Consider the following 25,370-nt stretch of genomic DNA (forward strand, 5'->3'; position numbering starts at 1 on the left):
AAGCGTAAATTGTATGGTAATACAATGAATCAGCTGTTAACAATGTTCCCGATATAAAACATAAACAACCAACAATATGATTACAATTGTTCTTACAATAATAGTAATTTACTACCATGCTGCAATAATATACTCGATAAATAATAATGTTTATACCATATAATAAAATAATAAGGGTAGTATAATAATAATAGTAATAATAATAATAATAATAATTATAATATACTGTATGTAAATAATTAGTATTAGGTACTATTTAATAATTTAACCGTTTATAAATAATAAATGAAATGATTGGCTTAACCCGCATTAGTAGCAACCAGACTAAATACAATATGTATAATATATTATAATTATAAACACGTGAGTATTGGGTAGTTCGAGCGAAACGTATAATAATAATTATTAAAAGTAACGAGAGTGTGACAAATTTTCAATTAACACCCGTAAAAAAAAAAAAAAACGAGTTAGGTCGTTTTTGACTTACATTAAAACATACGTACTCGAACTTGAGTGTATTCGTGCCAGTTCTGTATTAAACCATTTAACTGAGTAAATGTCAACGAAATTGTGTGTAAAGGTTTTGAACTGTGATTAATGTATATTATCATGACGACTGGGAAAAACTTTAAACACGACTAAAGATATTTTATTGTTAATGAACAATGATATATAATTTTCGTTTTCTCAAACTAATTTTGAATAACTGACTTATACACTACCGGAAAATCGTATACTAAATAACATTATTTTATTTACTAACACGGTGAGTAGAGTGAATAGTTGCGTGTCCGGTATTATATTAGCTTCAAACTTCTGACGGTTCAATATCATTTTTTTTCCTGTAAGTTTTTATTTGTTCAGATATGAAATTGTTTTATGATTCAATAATAAATCGTTACTATCCAACTTTCTGTTTATTACTACATTATTCATATTATTATGTCTAGCTGCGTATGGTTTTTCCCCCCACATCGGTTTTTGATGTAATTGAATTGAATATTGTATTATTGTATCATAATTTTTTATTTTCATTTTTTATTTTATTTTTTTTTTGTGTCTATTGCAAAACATTTTTAAATTTGATTCTACACCATTGTTATTTAAATATTGTGGACTACGGTTGCGGTTAATACTATCATTGTTGATACCAATTTAATAGGCAATTAATTTGAAAACCCAGAAGAAAGCAACGGCATAGAAGATGGTGGAATAGGTGTTGCTGGCAGCGTTTGGATCTGAAATCAAAAAGAAAAAAAAATATGATTAGTAACATAATAAACGGTTGATATCATACATAGGTACGAGGCTCTGGTAGTGAACAAACTATTTAATTTTAATTTAGTAGATATTAGCATATAAAACCACCAAAGGAGTAGATGGAAATGTACAGCTTATTTAATTCGGAAAGTGTATTTATAACCGAACCACGAAGAGACGAACAGATACTATCGAAGTTTAAATTGGCGTTTGAAAACTTTTTGTTTGTCTTTTATCACTCCAGAAGACTGAATGGAGTTGATAATAGTTTTTGCGCTTTTGAATTTTCAAAATCAACAATTATCATTCTCGCTCGGGGTTTTGTCTGTATTATACTGTTTGAGGTCGATTATGCACGATACAATTTGTACAGATGAATACTTTTAGTCCGTGTTATCACTGCAATTTGAAAGGAATTTGAAAGATTTATTTTTGTTTAAGGCTTTAATAAATTGTATATATATGTATATGTTTAAAATGATAACAACACGAAACTAAGTAAGTTTACTTTGAACTTAACAACTTGTACGTTACCTAACAATATAATACAATATTTACCATTTATTATTGATACATTGATTTTATCATAACAGTATTATTCGATACAATAACTATAAGAACTAAGAACTTTATATTTCATAATACATTGTGAGGTACAAAGACACTATGTAATTATAGTTAAGTCAACAACGCTGGTGGTTCTTTATATAATAAGTAATAATTTTAATATAATACTGTAAAACATATTCTTGTATACTATAATCTCGAAAACAAGAAATTCAAGGGCTATAAAAAATAACTCGATTCATGAGAATGTCAAAATGAATTTTAATGATTTAGATAAGGTAATTAATTATAGATTTATCATAGTAATTTTTCGTTAATATGCATAATAATAATAACTATAAAATGTCATTTTTTTTTTATTTTTCAAGAAGGTGACTAAACATGTTCGTGACGGGGGCCCACGTGATCACAATTTATAAATTATAATACAAATTCATCAAATATTTAATACAATACATTTTTATCGTATAAATTAAATACCAAAAAAAATAAATTCAATTTTTTATATATTGATAAATAATGTCATATTATACATATCATATAATATTGTGTAGTTTAAAATTCAGTGTAACTATATATATATAAAATTATCAATAATGAGTTTCTTAAATCATTATCTAATTGATATAATATGTAATTGAATAATATTCTATAAATCTGTTTTATATATCTATATTTTGTCATTGTAGTAGTTAAAGAGCAATTTTATTTTTAAGAATCTTAAATGAGTTTCTAAATTTAATTCTAAGTTATTTAATAAAATATTATAACATTTCAAATAACTATGTAAAAATAGTTAATGTACTTTTCAAGGTATATTAATTGTTATTTTTTTATTTACCAATGTCCTATATTATATTATGGTTTTCTTTAAATATATTAATTTGCGTTATTGGATACTTATACAACCGTAGTTAATTTACATTTTATTATATTATCGTTATTATGCTTCATAAAGAGATGCGCGTGCAGTGTAACTCATAGTAATACAACAACAATAAATAACTAATTAATATTTTTAATATACCAGCTGTAGTGTAAAATAATGATAAATATATTTATCATAATTATTCCAAAAGTACATTATTTATAGTGGAAAATAATCGGTCTTAAAATAAAGAACCCATGAATTGTATTTGAAGAATATTTCAGAAAGACTGAATTTTATACTGATTTGTCAACAATTTCGAATTATTTACATACAATAAATCGAAAATCTATTTTAGTACGAATAATGAGTAATCGCATAATATTCTAAGGTAAATTAAGATCATTTAGTTGTATAAAGATTGTATTTTAATCCATCAGATTGTTGGATTTTTGTGACTAAAATTGTTTAAACCAACTATGTATTGTTATAAACATTTAAAATGTGAATTGTGATTACGTTCAATACGCGTTACCTGCGAATAAGAAGTTGTAGCTTGTAACGCGCGTTATAACTATCACAAAACGGCGTAGTAGGTTTACGTACGTAACCTACTGAAAGGAACGCTCGTCGTAAGCATTAACTTATATTTTTAAAAACGTAACTGTTAATAAATATAATACAACTTTTGATTGTATTATAAACTTAACAAGACAATCTTGCAATGGCATACTGCCAGTTGAATACTCCCGACACAGTTAACTGACCGTGAACCGATATTATTTTGAACATAAAATATAGCTGATAAGTGATAACTAAAATAATAATACCGAACATAAATAAAATAAATATAGTTGATATGGTGAAGTGGTTTTTACATCAGATAAGTAAAGTTGAGTTCAGTTACTCACATTATAAATATATATATATATATATATATTGTGTGTGTGTGTGTTGTGTATATTATAATATATATATTACATAAAACTTACGACTCCTATTCAAATTCAACAATAATTATTATCGTGCGTTTTCTTCATATTTTATTTTCTCGTATCTGTGTAACTTATATTTTGGAATTTACTCTAAGGTAGTATTGCTAAGATATTATACCATCTAAACATTCTACATTTGAATACATTTATGCTATGTTCGATTATATAATTGCCTAAGTATATTTTTTTTTATTTAAATTTAACTGAAGTTTTCCTCTGGTTCAACGTTAAACCGAGAAAATAATATAAGATACTACATACCCATTACAAATTATAAAAATTACATCGTGTAAAAAATAAAATAATTATAACAAATCTAAATACCGCCTAGTCTAGATTAGCTACTTTTTTTAAATACTAAACTTTTGATGTACAATTGAATTTTATGTTAACAGTAAATATGATTTTTTTTATTCATGCATAATATATACACAATTATTTGTATAACCTAATTCGTTGTAACTTCTTCAATATTTTATTTTATTATTATTATTTTATTTTTTATTTAACCAATTCGTAAATAACTTGATTAGGACATCATATAAAAGCATTTAATCAAGTATTCAAATCGCTTTAAGTTTTGGTCTACGGATAAAATACAAGACTGTATTTACATTGTAATTGGAAATAATAATAAATAAAAAGTTCAATTTTTAAAATTTTCAATGAAATTGGACGTTGTTCAAATATTCCAACTAATATCCCCATGTATTTAGTTTTAATTTTAATAATTTTAAATAGCCACTTATTCAAAAAAAAAAAAAAAAGAAAGAAAGAAAAAAGAAAACGAATAAGAAATAAATGAAATTCAAAATAAAGGTGGTAAAAAAAAAAAAAAAAAAAAAATACTAAAAGTAGAAGAAATAGAAGAATAAAATAATAATAATACGGAAAATTACATTTTCGTGCAAACGGTGGCCAAAGTGGTTCCTTTTGAAAAACCGCGTTAAATTTTAATAAAAACTTATGGCGGGGTGTCTGCAGTATATCCGTGCGTGATGCTCTGTAAAAAGCTCTTGTCGGATTACGTATCAGTGGAAAAAAAATCCATCGAATCTAAACACACACACACACATATACATATATGTGTGTGTGTGTGTGTGTATAACCCCCACGCATATAGCACAACACATACGCGGTATATATACCATCATACTTATGTATGTATTGTATATACCGTACATGTACTCCGCAGACTTATCGCGCGGTACGTGATCTACTCGCATCTGTGGATCGTCGGTCATATGAATGAGCGGCGCAAATGGGGAAGATAAATATTCATGCCGACCGCGGCGGTGAGAATAATATTATATTATAGACGCGGGATTGTTCGTGTGAGTTGCGACGGTGGCGAGATCTTAGTGGAATTTTTCTTCCACCCGATGGGTTTCGATATACGTAGCAAAATAGAATAAAATGAGCGAGCGCAGTGTTCGACGATATTATTGTTACGCACGTTATCTATCGCCTCCCGCCAGCGGTGTACACATACACACACACATATTACACATAAGTACTGTATCCGCGTCCGACTACAAAACTTTTTATAAGAATAATACTGTAATTGAATATCGTGCGCCGTATACGTTTTCAAAGTCATAAATGACGTTCCAAAACTCGAAGTTCCTCGATAATATAGTTGTGCGCGAACGCGTCCACGAAATGGTTTACTCTCTTTAAATCTACTTCATCGTCAATGCTACACGAATAGTTTGAGTTTTGGAAAAAAAAAAGTTATAGCCGTGTGTACGTACGACTTCAAAGTATAGGTTTTATATATATATAAAAAAAATACGTTCATATAAAAAATATATTGTTAATATTAAATTATATAAAATCGACACGGACATTGATCGTTTTTAATACAACTGGCTGCTTTCCGGTCTTCAAACTATATAGTTCCCATATTTATCATTGAATTAACTGACGAATACATATTGTTAAAAAGCGTATAAGTGCTAATGGAAATTTAATGGCCAACATTAATTATTATGTTGTAAAAACATGGAATTATCGCGAGGGAAATGAAAAGCAAACGCTTTTAACTACTCCATTTTATTCATTACTTGAATATTTTTTGACCTGGAAATATAATATAGGTTTATTATCGGTCATGGAAACTCATTCTAAGCACATGAAAAATAATATAATATTTTATAATATGCTAAAAAAAAATATAGTAACGTGCGAATGAGAAAAATATTTCATGTACGGTTTTTTTTTAATTTGTGTACCTTCTGTATAAATTCATATAATCACTGAAATAACTCTGTACAGATACGTTTTATAATAACGACGTGTTAGTTTAATAAGAAAATGGAAAATGAAATATACGCGATTCTATACTACATATAATACGGATAGCATGTATATTAATATATATATATATAGAGAGAGCTAGTTCTAAAATGTTGATAAATTAATCGAGACGAATTTGTAAAAGTAATGAAATCAACTATGAAACACAAACTTGGAATGAATTAACGATCACGCGGGAGGATATAAATAAAACCGTTTCATTCAATCAACTATTTCGACTCAATTAAAGCGCGGAACTCAATTTAAGCCGTGTTAAACAATAATAACGAACAAATAAAAAAAATATTAATTACGAACAGACTATCAATCAATAAGTGAACGAACGCGAACGCGCGTCATCACGTCGTTGGAGACAAAACTGTCGAAAAACAATAATAAAAAAAAAAAAAAAACACGCGGTAAGTCGTCGTGTCCGACTACTTACAGACACCACCGATGTCAATATCACGATACGAATCTTTATGGGGAGGATAAAAAACTGACATTATGTTATTATTGTGACGATACACTACTATTTAATAATTGTCGTTTCGTTTATCTACATTATATTACTATAAATATACGAGTGGCATTCGCGCGACAACACTGCGGCCAGGGGCGCAATTTTAATGAAAAAACTGAAGGTCCTCTATTTTTTTTTGACTGCATCCGAATTTCATGTCATCTCTTAGAGAGGTCTGTCCGAATAGCATGCTACCTCTTAGAGGGTTTTGTCAAAAATTTCATTCCGTACGCCCACAGGTTTATTTATCATGCACGATGCACTTGCGTGTAAATTTAAACTTTAATTTTGATTTTTCGTATATTATTATTACTATTAGTATTATTGTTAATTTTTTGATTTATTATTATTATTTGTAATTTTTCAGTGTAATTTAGTGAATTAAATAATTTTAAACTAGTCCCCCTTTTTTCCATATTGACATATTTTATTATTATAATTATAAATTATAATTTTTATTATTTCATTATTATACATATCCTAGTAATATATTGTATATTGTCAAAAAATTTCACCAAATTTTATAATATTATTATTTATTTGTAATTCCATGTGAAAATGTAAAATACATTCACTTAATCACCCGAAACTACAATATTTTTATTTAATATTCACAGTGCCATCTTGTCCTGTAATTTTGTAAAATTTTTAATAAAATATTTCAATAAATTGTGCACGTAAGTGCATGATAAATAAAGATAAACTTGTAGGTGGTAATAGGTACACAGCGTGCAATTCGGACATTCCAATTTATGTTTATTTTTTTGGCATGCACCGCTTTTTTTTTTTTTTTTTGATGTCTTCTTGAGGTTATGGATACCTGTTACCATTAAAATCTAAACTAACATGAAACAATTTTCCAGTGCTAATCTCGAAATTGGAGGTGCTAAGCACACCCTGCAAGCCCGCCTCAAATTGCGCCCATGACTGCGGCGTTAGCGGACGCGACAATAAAATATAGTTTTTAATGCCGATTATTTCGATCCGCGGCGGACAACGATATAAATAAATAACACGTCGTGACAAAATATGATCGTGTTACATAGGCACCTATACGTATAATTATTACAGTTACGCGACAAAATCGATTTCGTAGTGTTTACACGGAATTTGAAGTATTATATTATAGAGATATGTACCTGCGCTGCGTATGAGTATAATATATACATATATTTACATACAACAACAACTATGGGTATATCATACATATATGCATAGTGTGCCGGTATCGCGTACATCTGTATTTGCACTCGTATAATAAAACCCCTGTAGCACCGTACACACACATTATATGGTTATGTAGTAGCCGTATCGTTTCGTATCGTTCGCGAAACGATAATGCCAATAATAATAATAATAATAATACGTATTCTATAGTATTAAGCTCGTTACACGCCGTATAGTATATAGTGCCAACCGGCGGTCCTATTATACGGGTTTATATATATATATATATATAGATACCCACGTTCCGGCATGACACGTTAATGAAAGAATATTATTATCGCGGCCACAAATAGGTAGGTACATTTGGATCGTACACATATCATATGAGATATATATATATATTATATGAAAATGAAATTCGATCGAAAATTGTGGTACCTGAGGCCTTTCAAGCGGCGTAATAACCGTTATTGTGACCTTTTAAGGGCGTCTGCGGTAATTTTCCGTTTTATCGGCGAACGCGCGTTATTCGCTACATCGCACTAAAACGTTACTAATTGTATTGATTTTCCGACGCGCGTTGTAATCTACGAGATTTTGTTGTTGTTGTTGTTGTTGTTTGGCGTTTTCTTCTTTCGTTTTCGGATTTTCGTTCGCCCCCCCCCCCTCCCCCGACCACCATTTCCTTTCCGCCACGGCTTCTCGACAACGCCACCGATTCGGACGTACCTACGTCCGAGTCGTCTCGCTCGTTGAACAAAAACACGTTTACTGCGAATACGTGCTGCGGTCTGCGTGACCGCGAAACTGTTCGCCGATAGGACACCGGTCGTAAGATATACGTACGAACGGTAAACATAGTTTCGGTACAAATAACGATAAATAAATAAAAATCAAAAAACCGCACTTCCAAAACAGTTAAGCGCATATACCTGCTACGCGTATTTCGTAGCAGTTGTGGTCACCGGTCGTATATTGTTATGTGTTTTTTTTTTTTAAACGTGACACATACGTTTAATGGCCAGACCTCGTTGGCCATTTCGTACGCAACACATTATAATAATATACTAAACTCGTCCGTGAAATAGGTCCGGCGGGCACGGTTTGATCAACTTTTTTTCAGATGATTTCGAATTTATCGTTACACCGCAGTGATCTGCATAATATAGTACTCTCCGCAAGTATATACGTTAAACTAAGAGACCAAAGGACACTGCGGACAATACTGATTTCATGATTTAACTTTTAATAACAACAAAAAACGAGTGTTTAACATTTCGAATCAATACGATATATTTATAATTTATAGGTGATCGACTTACAGACGCGAAAATAAAAAAATTGAATACGATAGTGTTGCATTTAGGCATTCATCATTTCACATTTATCAATAATTAACAACTATGCGAATAGGTAATTTTCCGTTCGTGTTTACGCACAAAATAGTGTTCAAACGTATAACTCGTCTATAATATTAAAACAAAATATTATAATATCCCTAATGGGCTCTGAACTCGAATTAAATATTAAGTTTATCTCTTTATTTTAATATTGTACTCTGTAATTTGTTTATTTTATAGTATGTAGATTTAATTATTTCACATTTTGTTTAATTAAAACTAGTTTAGATACCTAATGATAATTATAGTAATTTTATTCGGATATATGTAAAATGACCATATAAATAAAAGTTTCACACGTGTTTTTAAATTTTAATTTAATTCGTCGTTATAACTTATTAAAAACAGCCAATTAACAATACACTCGTATATGAGTATCATCAATGCGTAATTAACAATTGTATTTTAAAATGCCAGTACATATATAGGAGAGCTAATGTAATTTATTAGCTACATAATATTATACACGATATCTACATAATATACATATACACGTGTTTTATGTTGTGAATAAAATATTGTTTTTTTTTTTTTTTAATTTCATAACAAATTTTGTTTTAATTTTCAATTATTTTAACCATTAGGTGCTTTTATTTATCGAATATGGATAAAGAGGGAAACGTAAAAAGGTGTTGTAAAATAATAATAATAATAATAATAAAATCGTATTATCGTGATGCCACTGCAGCATATTTGGTGCAACTGCTGTTGTGATCAATGGAGGCAATGATCGTTTTCAACAACGGTTACAACAACGGGAAACGAGTTTAAATATTTACGCAACGAATTGTCACCATTTGTTCAAACAAAAATATTGTTCTAACTTTGAAATTAAGTATCGAATATTTTATATTTCTATAATGAACAAAATCGAAAACTGTTTAAATAATCACATAACATACATAAATAAAAGATTTATATTATAAATAGTACATGTAGTTTATTGTTTTATATAACGCTACCTTAATAGAAAAAATATAGGTACCTGAGAAATGACTGTACCCGTGTGTTGTAATTATTATTAATATATCTACAGATATATCATATAATAATATATAATATGTTTATTGGGATTTTTAATTCACAATGACCACGGGTACAAAACAATATTTGCTGGTAAATATTTTGTATTGTCCTTTATAAAAAAAGGAAACATAAATAATTAAAAATCAATAATCATAACAATTGTTTAATTTATTTTACATCAATGAATTATTTTATTAACATGCAGTGTTTAGTATTTAAATTAGTAACATAAAATGTGAGTGAATTTTATTTACAAATATGTAAATTAATCAAATCAATAATTTAATAGATTTTTTTCTAATAAACAACCTTTCAAATATTTTGCTCTATTCTTGAGGAAGACATTGTATGTATCATATATTATATCATTGGCACGGAATGCACTCAGGCCAAAATAATATACTAAAAAATACGTGAATATTAATGTGTATCATGCGAAATCCTAACGTCATGGACTTGAATAATTATTTTATTTTAAATAGTTTTTTTTTTAAATTTAAAATTAAAAACAAATATTTTTTTCTTGCAAAGTACATTTAAAAATTGTGTGTATGAATATAAAGTATAGTTTTATGTAAAATACAATTTTTTCCAATTAAAAATATGAAATCTTATGAATTATATACCAACTGGAATATTATTTTACCTTAAGTTTTTAAATTTTATTTTTTAAATGTGTAAAATTCAAAAGATCATATTATTTTAGTCTAGATTAAATTACATTTTAATGATGCTATCTTGTTTTTGTGTACAGAGTTATACGTACACTTTAAAGGTATACCTAAAAATATTACCATATAACTAAATATTTCATCAGACTTTATAGCTAAATGTTCATTATAATAATAAATGAGAATTGTTTGCATAGTTGTCTGTAAAACGATTAATAATATTTTATGTCTAATGAAGAAGTTTCCATAACATTCTCGACACTTTACTACAATATATTTCATATATTTAGAATTCAAATTTAGTGACTGTCTATTATTATTGTGATATAACAATAGTTTTATTTATTGTTTTATCAAGTACTCAAGTCATACGTTATAGAATGTTAAATATTATATTAGGTATAAATAGTAAATAATATGTTGAACATTATTATGTCAATAAGTTATATTTAAAATGTAATCATTGTATTTTTATAAATCAAATTAAATAACGGAATTTGAATAAACGTTTAAAATGTCATTATAAATGTAATCTGTACCAATAAGATATCACCTTTTTGGTAAGGCAAGTATTTTTTTATGCTAAAACATAAAAATAAAATCTGTTGAAGGTTAGATTATTAGTATTTACTGTAAACGTTTGTTACGTTTAATTTCGAGGAAAAAGAAGAAAATTTGAGATACCGAAATTTATTGTATTTTAATTTTAGTGTAACAGTAGTCTTAAAGTGATTTAAATGTAGTTCTAGTTGAAAAAATTCAACATATCGACGATTGATAAAATAACGGTTTCACTATTTTTGAATCACATTAGTTAAGCTAAAATTAATAGTGTTTTAACTACTTTGCAAAGTTAAATTTTTATTCAACAGTCTGTAGTTCTCGTTGCGTCTGACGACGAATTCGAAATGTGTGACAAACGGACAACGCCGCCTATTGCAGCTGTGGCGCTCCTCATCTCCTAACCGTCACCCGTTCATCTACCCACTGCCGCACCAAGTCTTTGGTGAAACAACGCATCTATACGCGACAGACCACTGTTGTCCTCCCATCGAATCATATCTGTACGTGTATATGAACACATAATAATAATATATGTATTCGTTGGTTTCGTGCATAATTTATTTGAGTTGCAGTTATATATTATTATATTCGTCTGGCGTTATAAACTTTTTGAAATTTTATATATTATTCATCGCCGTCGGTTGGTCACGATTAAAAGAAAGAGCTAGGAAAATACGGCGAAGACCTTTTGATAGAGGATAAAAAAACTACCCTTTCGTCTTCGCGCCTTTTGACGATATCGATTCGTTGCCGAAGTTTCGACGGTTTGACAGTGTGAGCCATTAGTAAAGGGACGCGACAAGTGAGACGCAACGAATGTTATATATGCGGCCCTGAAGTACCCATCCCTCCCCCCTCATTGACATATAAATTTAATATTAATTATGCAATTTTTTTCGAAAACATGTTCCTCGCGGCGTAAAGTTTTGGTCTGTTGGTTCGTGGTAGTTTAGACCTCACAGCGTCCCGTACACTTGATAAATCCCGCAGTACACACGCCGGTAAGACGCGTTCAATTGCATACCTTATTTTTATCCTCGTGGAGTAAATACGATTATTATTATAGTAAACCAACAATCGCAGTGAATGGTTATTCAAGTGGTGGGACGGAAGACGAAATACACTCGTCGTGCGGCGACCGAAAGCGTGTGTGATTTAGAGAACGTGATATAATTGATGTGTCAAGAAAGGTAACTACTTACAATTTACACTCGTCAGTCGTCGTCCGACTGGCACAGAGAAATTACAACACACACACACACACACAAATCAGACCGGAAAGAAACGACGTGGAATGCGCGCGTCTTCCTACAACATTCATAACGGTTAAAATAAAAAATTCTGTAGATAGACAGACGTTCGTACCACACGTATCTCACTATTAAAACATGTGACTTTATTTTTTACTTTTAAAACAATTTATGTTGTCACTCCTCGATGTGATGACGAAACGACTTTGACTGGATTTCACGAAATAAGCTCGATGACAATAATACTGTTTAAGATTCCGTCAGAGAAACCCGAACGACAGTCGAATAGTTCGTTGGAAAAGATAAACCGAATACCAATGTCACCGCGGGCGTTCTCAAAATTGTCGCTATAAATTTGAATATATAATAATGTATATACCCGAACTGAATCTAACCAAATATTTGTTGTTTTCAGTATATTATGCATTTGCTACGTTCGATGGTTAATTTTATGTTAAAACAAAAAAAAGTCAATATTTATTCAAAACATTATTTTATTCGTTATAGTACAGAGAAAATAATATATTCTAAGACGTACGACATGTTTGTTATATCCCATCACTTCGAAATCAATAAATTAAATTTGAAGAAAATTGTAACACTTAAAATCATGAATATATATTTAAAAATGTTACTACGTTATTTATTTTTATATTTTTTCTTTTTCGTATAATTCCACCCGGGGAATCTTCTAATACTTGCGAAACAATGGTATATCACTGCAATCATTGACGTTGTTGTTGTTAGACTTATGCATAGCAGTATGCAACGTTCCGATAATAATGTTTACGTATACGAAATGTTATATTATATTCTGACGATGTTAATAATAGACATTATTATTGATATTGTTATCAACGCGTTATGTGTTTCGTTTTGTACAAATATTAGCTTATTGGTCGAATAATCTGATTTATCGCGTTATATAACCGTTCGCGTAATACGTTCGTTCACAATTCATAATTACGTTTCGTAAACGTTAAATTCATTGTATAATGATATTAATTGTATTATTTTATTTTTTTTTTTTTTGTTCTGGAACATCGACACGTACCTCTATATGTACGTAACGTGCGAAGTTAAAAGATTTTACTCACTACATTCACACCATCGGCGTTGTTAGTAACATACGGAAGCAATATTTTTCACGCCAGCTGTTCCTCGTATACTATCCGACATAATAAAGGAGAGAAAAAACAATTCTCAAAGTCCATTCCGGGTTTTCGTATTGAATACGACGGTTGTTTGTCGTTCAACACCGTCGTCGTCGTTCAAACCGTATTTCAAAAGATCGGCGTTTGGCCACATATTAGGATATTAAATACCGTAATAATTGACTTGCCGACAAATAATATAATCTGTGATTGTACCTATACAGATAGGGAGATTGACATTGGTTTATTAACAGTGTTATATAATATCCTATATATACGCATTATATACTATGACTGTAGACACGCTGTAAAAACGTACCTAGAAAACGGATAAGATTGCAAAAAAGGTGTTATGGGCACCATTTGCACGAGATTGTTTTGTTTTATATACTATAATAAAACAACAATGCAATACACTCCGTTTTTATATTAAAATTGTATCTACCTAGTGACTAGGTCTTAGTAAATTAATTATCGACCAATACGACCATATAATATGTGTATATCGAGAGACGTACATGTTGTTTTGAAACGACGATGAACACTAATGATTCTGTTTTTTACTTTTACTAGGAATTATAACAAATAACAAAAAAAAAAAATATTATTATATTCTAATAATAAATCTTAAAAATTAATGCAATTTTCCTGATACACGAAAAGGTTTTAACTAATTTAGTAATTCGATTTGCGATGAAATCGTTATGTTACATTGAAAAAAAACCTTATGATCAGGGTTACTCTGTAAGTGATACAATATAGACGAATAAATGTATTTTAGTAAATTATATAAACAGTGAAAATATAGTTAAAACGTATTATTTTCTGTTTACCCAGAGGCTACCGCTTCATTACATCACAATAATATATTATAAAGCTGAACACAATTCACTGTAACTAACATTTTTTTTACAAACGGTAGCCTGCAAATGAGTTTTTTTATACCTTACACAAGTCAGATACAACTTTGACCATGCACTCTGGTTAAATTCATATTTACCCGCTGCACTCGTTCGCATATCACACAAATGAACTACCTACACAACCGGGCGTGACCGTTTGCGCAAGAGAAATGGAAAAACAAGAAACAGTGCGCATACAAGCCCGGCAGCGGTGTATACAGTTTTAAACGGTCTTGGATAAGCTTATGTAGTAAAAAAAAAATAAAATAAAATAAATAATAATAATAAAGGATATAAAAAGACCGTATATAAACGAAAGCCGATAACGGGAGCCGGTAACGGAGCCGGGGTTTTTCCATACACTGCCGCCGTTTCCACGAGTGGCCGATTTTTCAATTACACAGAAAGCCGCTCGAAGAATAGGTGAACCAGAAAGCAGCGAGTTGTAGAGAGACAGAGAGATAGAGAGAGAGAGAAATATTTTATACCTATGTCCTATACGCCTTTATACGCTTTTGTTCACACGCGCGTATATTTGCCACTTTATTTCGTTAAATAAAATATACAAATACCCCGTGATGATAATAAAGAAAAACAAAAACACTTCATTTTTACGTCAGCCGAAGAAGTAGAGGGTTTTTATTAATTTTTTTTAAAACCTAACCTGCCTTTATAATATAATATCATTCACGCCCAACTGAAAAATACGTATACCGAACGGACGGGAGCTCCGCTGTAATAAGTTTTGCCATCAAGTCAAAGAAAACTTTCAGCGCTTGAACCCAACACCTTTGTAGTTTTTGTTTCGACGTTAGCAAGCGTCGTTGTACCTAGACCCATATCGTTTCAATATTGTATACATTATTGTGTTTTTTTTTATCACACGAAAATTTAATTTTGTTAAATTCGCCAGTATTGTTTATAAAAGGCAAAAAAATAACAAACTTGTGTACGTAAACCTTGTTAACGTTTAATGTTCGAAACAATTAATGTAATAATTTAATGATATATCTTATTTTCAGCAATTTTTTAGTGTTTTATAATTTATTTTAGAAAATATGAAAACAAATAAAAAATGTTAATTGGAAAAATACAGATTACAAATAGCCATAAAAATTTAATTTGAAAAATTAAAGTATACATTTTTATTATTAAAAATTATTATAATTATTATTATTATTTAATTTTGCTAATAATGCAAAATGTCATGTTTTTTCTTACACCCCAAACTTTTCAATGAATCTCAAAAATCTAAAATAATAACAAAAAAAAAAATCTTAAATTTCAAATTTTGCAGATAATTTACATTATTACTTGTACCTGATTGTTTTGTAGAACATAAATAATTTAATTTATTATTTTCCTAATTTATATTTTATTTATATATATTTTGAAGTACTAATACATAAAATTGACAAACGTTTCAACTTTCAACTTCTTTTATTTTTATTTTTTTTTTTTTTTTGTAGTTTTTTTGGCGTATCTAACTATGTAGATAACAAAAAACGTAATCATGGTGAACTGATCAAACAGTAATCAATTTTCGTAGTTACGACAAGTTTAAAAAATAATATATATTTTAGTTTATTTAACTAAAAAGATATGATATTATATTAATTAAAACAAAACAATTAAAATAAGGAGCAAAATTCCAAAATTTAAATAGAAATAGAAATAAGATTACCTACCTTAAAACAAATTTAGGAGTAAATTGAACTGAAAAATATATGTCTAAAATACAACTGTTATTTAAATACCCGATTATCGTCAGAAATTTTGAATTACCATCAAAATTGATAATGGAGGATGAAAAAACATGTGTACGATATTCAAATGCATGTGTAGAGTATTTTTATACATGTCTACAAAACCTATCCATTTTCTTACGTATTTGAAATAATTACTTATTAATAAATGTTTATCGATTATTAAACTATGAATGAATTAATTTTATAAAACTAATTAATATTTATTTTTAAAACATATTTTTATATTATTCAATATTTAAATTTTTAGTTGTACGGCTAAACAATGTAGGTTAAGAAAAACCATTTTGTACTCAAACATATCATTTGAATATGTTTATGTATATTATAATCTATTTTTAATTTTATATTTATGTCAAATGCAAATTTACTCAACGGAAATTGTAAAATATTTGTATATATAGTTGTTCTATGCTTAACATTTATTATTATTATTATTTTGTGGTTAGGACAAGTTTTCACTTTATTTTAAATTCAAAGTGTGTTTAGTTTAAACTATAAACAATATTATAGATTCTGAAAGAACTCAGAATAAGTGCTATTATGCTTGTTCTAATAATATATCGAACTCAATGACGTAACGTTATAAACATTATATTTCCACAATATATGCGAAACCAAATTTAATTTCATGCATAATTTATAAAACACCCATGCAATGTAAATTACAATTTTATCTATTATGAAAAATAAAAATCGATATTAAAATATTATATAATTTAAACTTTACAATAAATTAAAAAAAAAAAAATAAGTTAATGCATAATATAGCTGAGTAGGAAAGAACATAACCGTACCTTATATTAGTCTATTTGTTTGTTAGGAATACTTAATGCTTTAGTTAATATTAAAATAATTGTTTTTAGTAGTCTGTTTTAAATAAAATTAAGGACGCATTATTTAGATAATAATATTGTATTTGTCTTTTAGTTCCCGCGTCGCTTATTTACAAAACAAGGAAAACGGTGGTCCACAAATACAATAATCTTCTTAGTCGGGTCAGATAAAAGTCTAAAATAATATGATCCGAAGATTACAGATCACATGTTATGTAAATCAGTGTGTATAACGGTATTTTTGTGGTACACTATAAATTATCCATTTGAACGCAGTCACTCAATAATAAATGCAATATTTAAACATACTTCTCCAGTGAAAAATAATTCATAGGTTAATGTGCCAAAAAAACAAGTGGGTTTATACTCGTACATTTTCAAAAACACAATATAATTATCCATTAGTGATTTGAAACGCATAAGTTCAATCTGTGTCATGACGATAAAAGTCTGAATAATCAACGTATAGGGTATGGTTAAGATGGAAAAATATTAGACTAAAAATTGACTATCGATGGCGAAAAACCAACAATAATTACCTAAATAAACGCGAGATAACAAAAAAATTGCCAAGCATTTACTGTAATATTTTTGGACCTTATATCCAATGCTTCAGAGTTTTAATTTAACGTGATAATATAATATTGCATACATTTTTTTTCGTACGCACTTAGTTTTAAATTTCACCTCACTGTATATGCGAAGCAACTATATTGCTTTGTGTCTATATCCGAGCAATATGTTTTAAATATCACATATAAGGACGATGCGGACTAACGATAGACTCCTATTAAAATTTTACGGGTTACTCGACTGGTTTCCTACCATAGGAATTTTCAATGCTCAGTTAATAAAACTAGGAAACACATTATTTATTCTTACCACGACGACGTGAAACAGTTAAATAATTTTATGTTAAAAATAATAATAATAATAAAAATAACCAGAAACTACGCTATTATACTGTTTTATGTAAGCTGCACACACATTAAAGAACTGTCGACTCGAACATTTATAAACGCTTAAATGAATAATAAAAGTGCAGTCCTGACAGTTCACATTTCAAAATACGAATAAAAAACGATCGATGATTTTATACAGATATGTTATTCACTGCAATTCAGTTTCTATTAGAATTATCAGATATTTCGATACACACACTTTCCGACCGAAGGATAAGTGAAAACGATGTCAGTGTAACGTGTAATTTATTCGGATTAAGAGAATTTAGACGATAATATTTATAAAAAGTTACTGAAACTGCAGAAATTGAATAGCTTATAGTGTGTATAGTTACTATTTTTTGAAACATAAATTTATTGTAGTTTTCAAATCATGGTAATAGTGTCCCATGTTGTAACTAATATCGATAACGCGTAGACATTATTTCGACATTGAAACTATTACATATTACACCAAAAGCTGTTTATGTGTGTACATTTAAAAAAGTGATTAATTGAATTTTTGTGTAACCATAATATATTTTATGCGATGACTAGCTGAATTCATGCATGTATTCAGTAATGACGTGAAACGAAAAAAAAAATTTCGATTACTCAATAATAAAATTATTTTAACATTCGAGTAGCTGTTTTGCCTATATAATGCGCCGTCTTACAAGTCTATAATGTTTTGATGCCGCAATCCGACTGATACTACACTTTATAAACTATAATATTAAAATAAAATACAAACATAGTTGTTACCGGTTCTTACTGTTTTCTCGTTTTCGTTTTTTTTTTTTTTTTATAAATACTATTGTGGTAAATACGAACGTTTACCATACCTTTTTAAACATTTAACCAGAACATGTAAAACGAATTAGACCTAGACAATATTAAAAACCACATTCATGGCGAGACGAAAAATAAGGTGTTAATCCATGGTAAATTACAAAAATAGAGACACATTGTTAATGTTTGTTTTAACGTGGATTTATGAAATAAAATGAAAAACATAAGGGTCAAATGGTAAATAAAAAATAACGCGGTGAGCTAAAATATATAAAAAAATTAACCTGCATTTTGTGCCAGAACGTAATATTTGTATACTTGCTCGTATTATTATATATATTTGAAAACTGAAATGATTAGTCATTTTTTTTTTATTATTGTTTAAACACTATTTTTCAGCTTTTGCTTATCGTTAAATTAGTCATGTCTTCAGTTATTTTATTTGCGTAACAAATATGTAAAGAGATAATTTAAAAATATTCAATGCTTGTAACCAATATAGTATTATTTATATAAAAGGTAAAAATAATATTCCGAGTGAAAATAAAATTATTTTCCATAAAAGTGTATCGACAACTTTAAATGAATAATTCAAATATATGCGAGAACTTTTTTTTTTTTTTAATTGATTACGACGGATTAAAAAAAATATATCATTGAGTATTATTTATACTGTTTACTATAATTTACTATAATATAATATTGTATAAATAAATTATTTCTCGAAAATATAAAAGCTGTTTAAAAATTGACTAACTAGTTTATGTCAAATTTAAGTAATAACAAATATAGTAGTGTAAACATAGATCTATTAATAAAGCGTATTTTTTTCCATTAATATTATGACTTCAAGTACAAAGAATATTAGCTTAGGGTACCATTTACCTACAATATATACGTAGTGTATATAAACGATATCAGAGATAACATATAATAATATTTACTCGTATATTTATAGTTTTTTTGTCGTAATATAATTGTTTGAAAAAAATAAATATATATTTTTGTCGAGTTTTTATAATAGAGGGCTTCAAATGAAACACGGGGTTGTTAAGAAAAGGACGTGAGATTGAATATTTTGGGGTAGTTAATAATAATTATGTATTCAATTGTAAAGGGAGTTTTGCATATGTTGCATGACGGATTGGGTTACTTAGTAATCAAATAACAGTGAAAAGGATGGGAGTGACCTATTCGGGCTTTGTTTAGAATTATTTGTTCTCTCCTAGATGATATGTCTGGATAATATGCCCATTTAATTATTGTTTTATTGAAGTTTTTCAGTTTGTTGTTGACTTAAATAGAACGCCAGTGGTTTTGCCATATTTTAACGATCCGTTTTGAGCTTCATTAGTCAGGTCTTTAGTAAGGATTTTATTTATGGAGTTGATATTTGCGGAAGTAACCGCTTCATACGCCATTGCATCAGTTTTTTTTCGTTCCCTGGGATTCCTACGTAAGATATAGAACCCTCATAATATAAGGCATATTATCATCACATTATATTTGTATTATTGTGTGTTATACACGAGAAAATTGTAAAAAAGTCGACTGGCCATAATAATTTGTAATAGATTTATTGTATACCTATATAATTATCTTCAGGACAACAACATATGACGTGATTTTAAACAAAATTACTACCTAGTGCGTTATTATGTGTATACCTACCTATAATATGTATAACAAAAATTATATGTTTTCACATTATTTTAATCTATACTATTTTTATAATTTACCATAATAATAATAAAAAAAAAAAACACTATCTAATGAATGTAACAGTAACATAAATTTTAATTGAAAATCATAATAATCATAAAAAAAATATTCTTCTTTCTTTTTGAATGTTATAATAATTATAGTGATAGTTAAATGTTGAATCTCGTTTTAAATATGGCTATATTGTCAATTGCCAACCGACTAACAAGCCGTCAATCTATCGAAAGATTTTTACCTATATTATGTTGCATAAGCCGATTACTTCTGAATCCTGACATAAAATGTATTATTAATAAAACAAAAATCTTACTATAATTAAAATATGAACACTTTATTTATTTTTTGTACTAGACAAGTGGAGAATAATCTAGTTTTATATGCTGATAAATAATTAGTTCTACTAACGTTATTTTCCGACTAAGTGCTTATAACTTACTTAAACCATAAATATAATATTTATATTAATACATTTTGATATACCATAATTATAGTACATCAATGTTTTTCAGACCAATTTTTAAGCTTTAATAATATTTCAATATGTATTTCAGCAACATACTTATATCTTAATTTAATATACACGCATTTAATGCTAGTAATACTTAATACACAAACAAAACAACAGTTTTCAATCTAGAGACAATAAAAGAAAAACAACACGCATAATTGGAATTTTATAGTACTATCGAGTTAAAAAAAGACACAAATCGTAGCAGGCGAGTAACCTCGGGTAAGCACTTAACACGCAACTTTAGACGATAAGTAATGACATGAATATGTTTCAAAAAAAAAAAAAATAATGTGATAGTTCACCGTTAATATAATTATTTAGTAATGCATAGAATGATATTATCTATGTCAATCATTTATATAGTTTTATAAAAATGTATAAATACGAGTAAATAGAAATGTAATTTAGAAATAACTTCTAAAAACGCTTTTGTTTATACCAATAATATACTTTACAAAATCCTTTGACCAGACCCGAAATTATCTTAAAAAGTAATTGAAAAACACGCTTTAAAACTACAGTGGTCGGCAACCTTTTTGGACTCACGGGTCATATTTACAAATTTAAAAGAGTTCGCGAGCCGGACAAAAATAAAAATGTTATATTATACTTAAATTATTTACTGTGAAAAAAAATGCTGTTTAGAAAACTTTAAAATAATGAAATGTATAAAAAAAAAGTTGTCGTTTTAAAATTTAAAGAGGACTGTATAAAATAGCGGTGTAGACCGTCAGTTGCCGACCACTGCTTTAAAATTAATAATAACGTGCTATTTTTATAGAATAGAATAGAATAAAAGAACAATCTATACAATTATTTAAAAATAAGACATTTTTAACAAAAAAAATGTTCCATTTAAATTTTCAATGAATGGTATTGTATACAGTTCAAATTAAATTTGAAAAATACGTTTATTTTTAAGTTAAAATTAATTTCGACTGAGTATAAGTAAGAATTTTTTTTTTTGAATTATATTGTTTGTCTCTGTGTGTGATTATAATTTTAGGAAAACAAAATTTGCTTCTATATTCAACTTGAAATGTTTCTGGTAAAACAAAATGTAATCTATTTGTTTTTTAATTGGAAATTAAAACGAAGGGATTCTCTATACTTTTCCTTTATACTTGAATAAATCGACAAAAAAACTGCGAGAAAACGAAAATATGTAAAAAAAAAAAATCAATTTTTGAATAGTCAACATTGTTTCTTTTTGAAACTCTGATAGGAATAACAATAAAAGATACTTAAAATATTCTTGAAGTATTCACTATAACTACTTATTTTTGATTTTCATATACATGAATTAATGTCAAATGTTTTGATTCTTTTTAAATAATTTATAGACATTTAAAACTTTTCGAATTTTTTTTTAAATATGCTTATTAATGTTGATAGAATTATTATTCAAGAATAAAAAAACTTCACGTCGTTTATAACGTTTAATATTGGTAAATTGTGTTAAATCAGTTATAAAAAAATATCAAAAATCTAATTTCACAGGTTTTTATAAAAAAAAATTAATTTAAATATCAATAAAATTGTACACATATTTAAATGAAAAATTGAAAAATAACAATTTTTCCTCTACAAGTAACTAGTTTCTTAATTTTAATTCCCGAAATATTTTCGGTATAGAATTTTGACGATTAGACATAATATAAATTATTATTATCTATATGCAATGCAATTTAAAAATATATTCTGACCAAATGTATACTATTCATACAATGAACTTTTTCACACCTAGTTAATATTGAGCATTAACACATAAGTTAATAATATTAATAATAATAATAATAGAAGTCAATACAACATCATACTAATATATAATGTATGTGGCAATATATCAAAATCAAGTTAAAATTATAAATAATATTGCAAAGAAAAATTAATTAATTAATTACGGTAATATAACTACAATTTTTAATTAGAAATACAGTGTATAGGCTGTCTCTGTTCAAAATCGTTTTTCATCTACGACAATATTTTATCATTGGAATCAAATTTAAAACATCCATTACAGAGGGCCACTAAAAATAGACACTTGCAACTTACTATTATACAGTATGGCGAGATCTCTAGCCATTAAACACTGACTAGTATACAATATACGACATTTTCCACTCATGTGTCAAATTGAACATTATTAATATTGATTAAATAATATAATATATAAATATACCTATATAATAATTAATAATATATCTTGTGTCGCATAAGTATTACTTCGAAATATTTCTGTTTTATGATAACTAACGTATTTATTGAAACACATAGATCTGACGTAAAATTACAGTATACGAAACGCGAACATATTACGTTCTGTTTATTCAATATAAACAATTTCACCACGCGAACGGACATTATTCAAATATAAACCTTACGCGTGTTTACATCGATATTTCACGTCGTGACTGTTTTGATAAATTAATAAAAAAAATAATATCATATAATTATATCCGGCCGACGCGATATTATTCAAAATTTACGACGTCGATATGTCCATAAATACGGGTACGAATAAAAACTCTGAACACAATAATTACGTTTTAATTTCGCGTCAAAGTTCGTAGTTATCGCGTGCGTATGTGTGTGTGTCGAACACACGTACGTGAGCGTTTCCTATATTGTGTGTACACGCGCATGTATAATTATCATAATACTATACGTTATGTCGTCGACGTCCCGAGGAAACTAATTTAATAACGCAAGTTTCAGTGACGTTTACAGTATTCTACCAGTGGGCGCGAACTATATTATAATCGTTAGGTATGTTATTAGAGAAATAAAAAACAAAACAAAACAATTCGATTGGACAAAAAATGTTATAACCGAAATACATTCGTGAGAGGACGAAATGTTATTATTTGTACGACCCGTTCTCCGCGTACGGTATGCTTACACACACACACATATATATATATATATATTAGCGTTTCGTCAACAGTCTGACCACGTAACTCTGTGCGTAGGTATATAGCGATTTGTCGGCTAATTGTCTGGTTCGTAATTATATTTTCACGACAGGACACGGGACGACGGCGACGACGACGACCGCGCACGTAAATTACAATAATATTGTTCACGTACAAAACTGTGTACATAATATTATAATAATAATATTATTATGTGTACCTAGTCGGAGTTTGAAAACGTGTCGCCGAAACAAAAGAACGTATGAAAATCGATGGGTCAAAAGTTTGGCGGGCTGAGTGGCGGCGATGGTGGTGTGGATGATGGGGGGGGGGTTAAAGAGGACGGGCGGTCGAAAGCGAATTCGGTGAGATTCGAATGTTTTTCGCCGATAACACATTCGTGTCGTATATACACGTTTTGTAGCTTATTACTACAGCGTAGTCGTGTGTCCCTTGTAAAGCACCATCGTATCCGGCTGTCTGATTTTTCGGAATTACAGTCGTGCGCCCCGCAGTGACGCATTACAGTTTTGTAGGGTATTTTCTTTTTCTTCTTAAAAAATCGGTGTCATCGACCGGTGACGGGTTGTCGTGCGCACCCACTCTGAAATCGGCGAGTATACTGTACGTATTATTATTATTTTTTTTCTTTTCGCAGCACCCGTATTGACACGACGACGTACTCTCCGTCGACCGGCCAAGAGAAAACCGCCGCCGTCGTCAGCGCGCTCGCGCGCGCGTGTGTGTGCACTGTGCACTGTGCAAAGTAACAGCCGCCCGTTCGAATAGATTGTGCAAAATATTTTCGTTTCGCCGAACGCGCTCGTCCACGCATATGAGCCGCGTGTGCACGTCATAACGGTTTTGTTGTTTTCGTCGGTCGTAAACCGTCAGTTTAATGAAATCGGATTTTCGCGAATATCATATTGTTATCCGTAAGAAAAAAACGTTTGCAATTTTTACCGAACGCTCCCGGGCGGGATACCGTCAATAAAGTTTTGCTACGGTTCAGCTGATGGAATATCCGAACTCCAGGACCGTCGTGTCGAAAACGGATCACGTCGTCGGTCGCGGTCGACCGGTGTGGCCGATACCGTGTTACGACTATATGGTTATTGTAATTGCGGCACGGCGGCGCGGCGCAGCAGAACTCAATATTGTATCGGCGTGCGTGCCAGACATAAAAATATAATAATAATAATAATAATACCACGCTCTAGCCATCGGTCTGTCACGGTTCAC

General features: G+C 29.0%; 1 protein-coding gene across 1 annotated transcript in view; it reads right to left on the reverse strand.

Annotated features, from left to right (window-relative positions):
• Positions 1 to 200: 200 nt before the first annotated feature.
• Positions 201 to 25,370, reverse strand: part of LOC113555708 — a 347,759-nt gene continuing 322,589 nt past the window's right edge. Inside the window, exon 7 of the mRNA XM_026960223.2 lies at positions 201 to 1,238. Within this exon, the coding sequence (XP_026816024.1) occupies positions 1,156 to 1,238 (83 nt within the window). The 3' untranslated portion in view covers positions 201 to 1,155. The remainder of the gene's footprint in view (positions 1,239 to 25,370) is intronic.

The sequence above is a fragment of the Rhopalosiphum maidis genome, chromosome 3, assembly GCF_003676215.2.
Source record: "Rhopalosiphum maidis isolate BTI-1 chromosome 3, ASM367621v3, whole genome shotgun sequence".
Taxonomy (NCBI): domain Eukaryota; kingdom Metazoa; phylum Arthropoda; class Insecta; order Hemiptera; family Aphididae; genus Rhopalosiphum; species Rhopalosiphum maidis.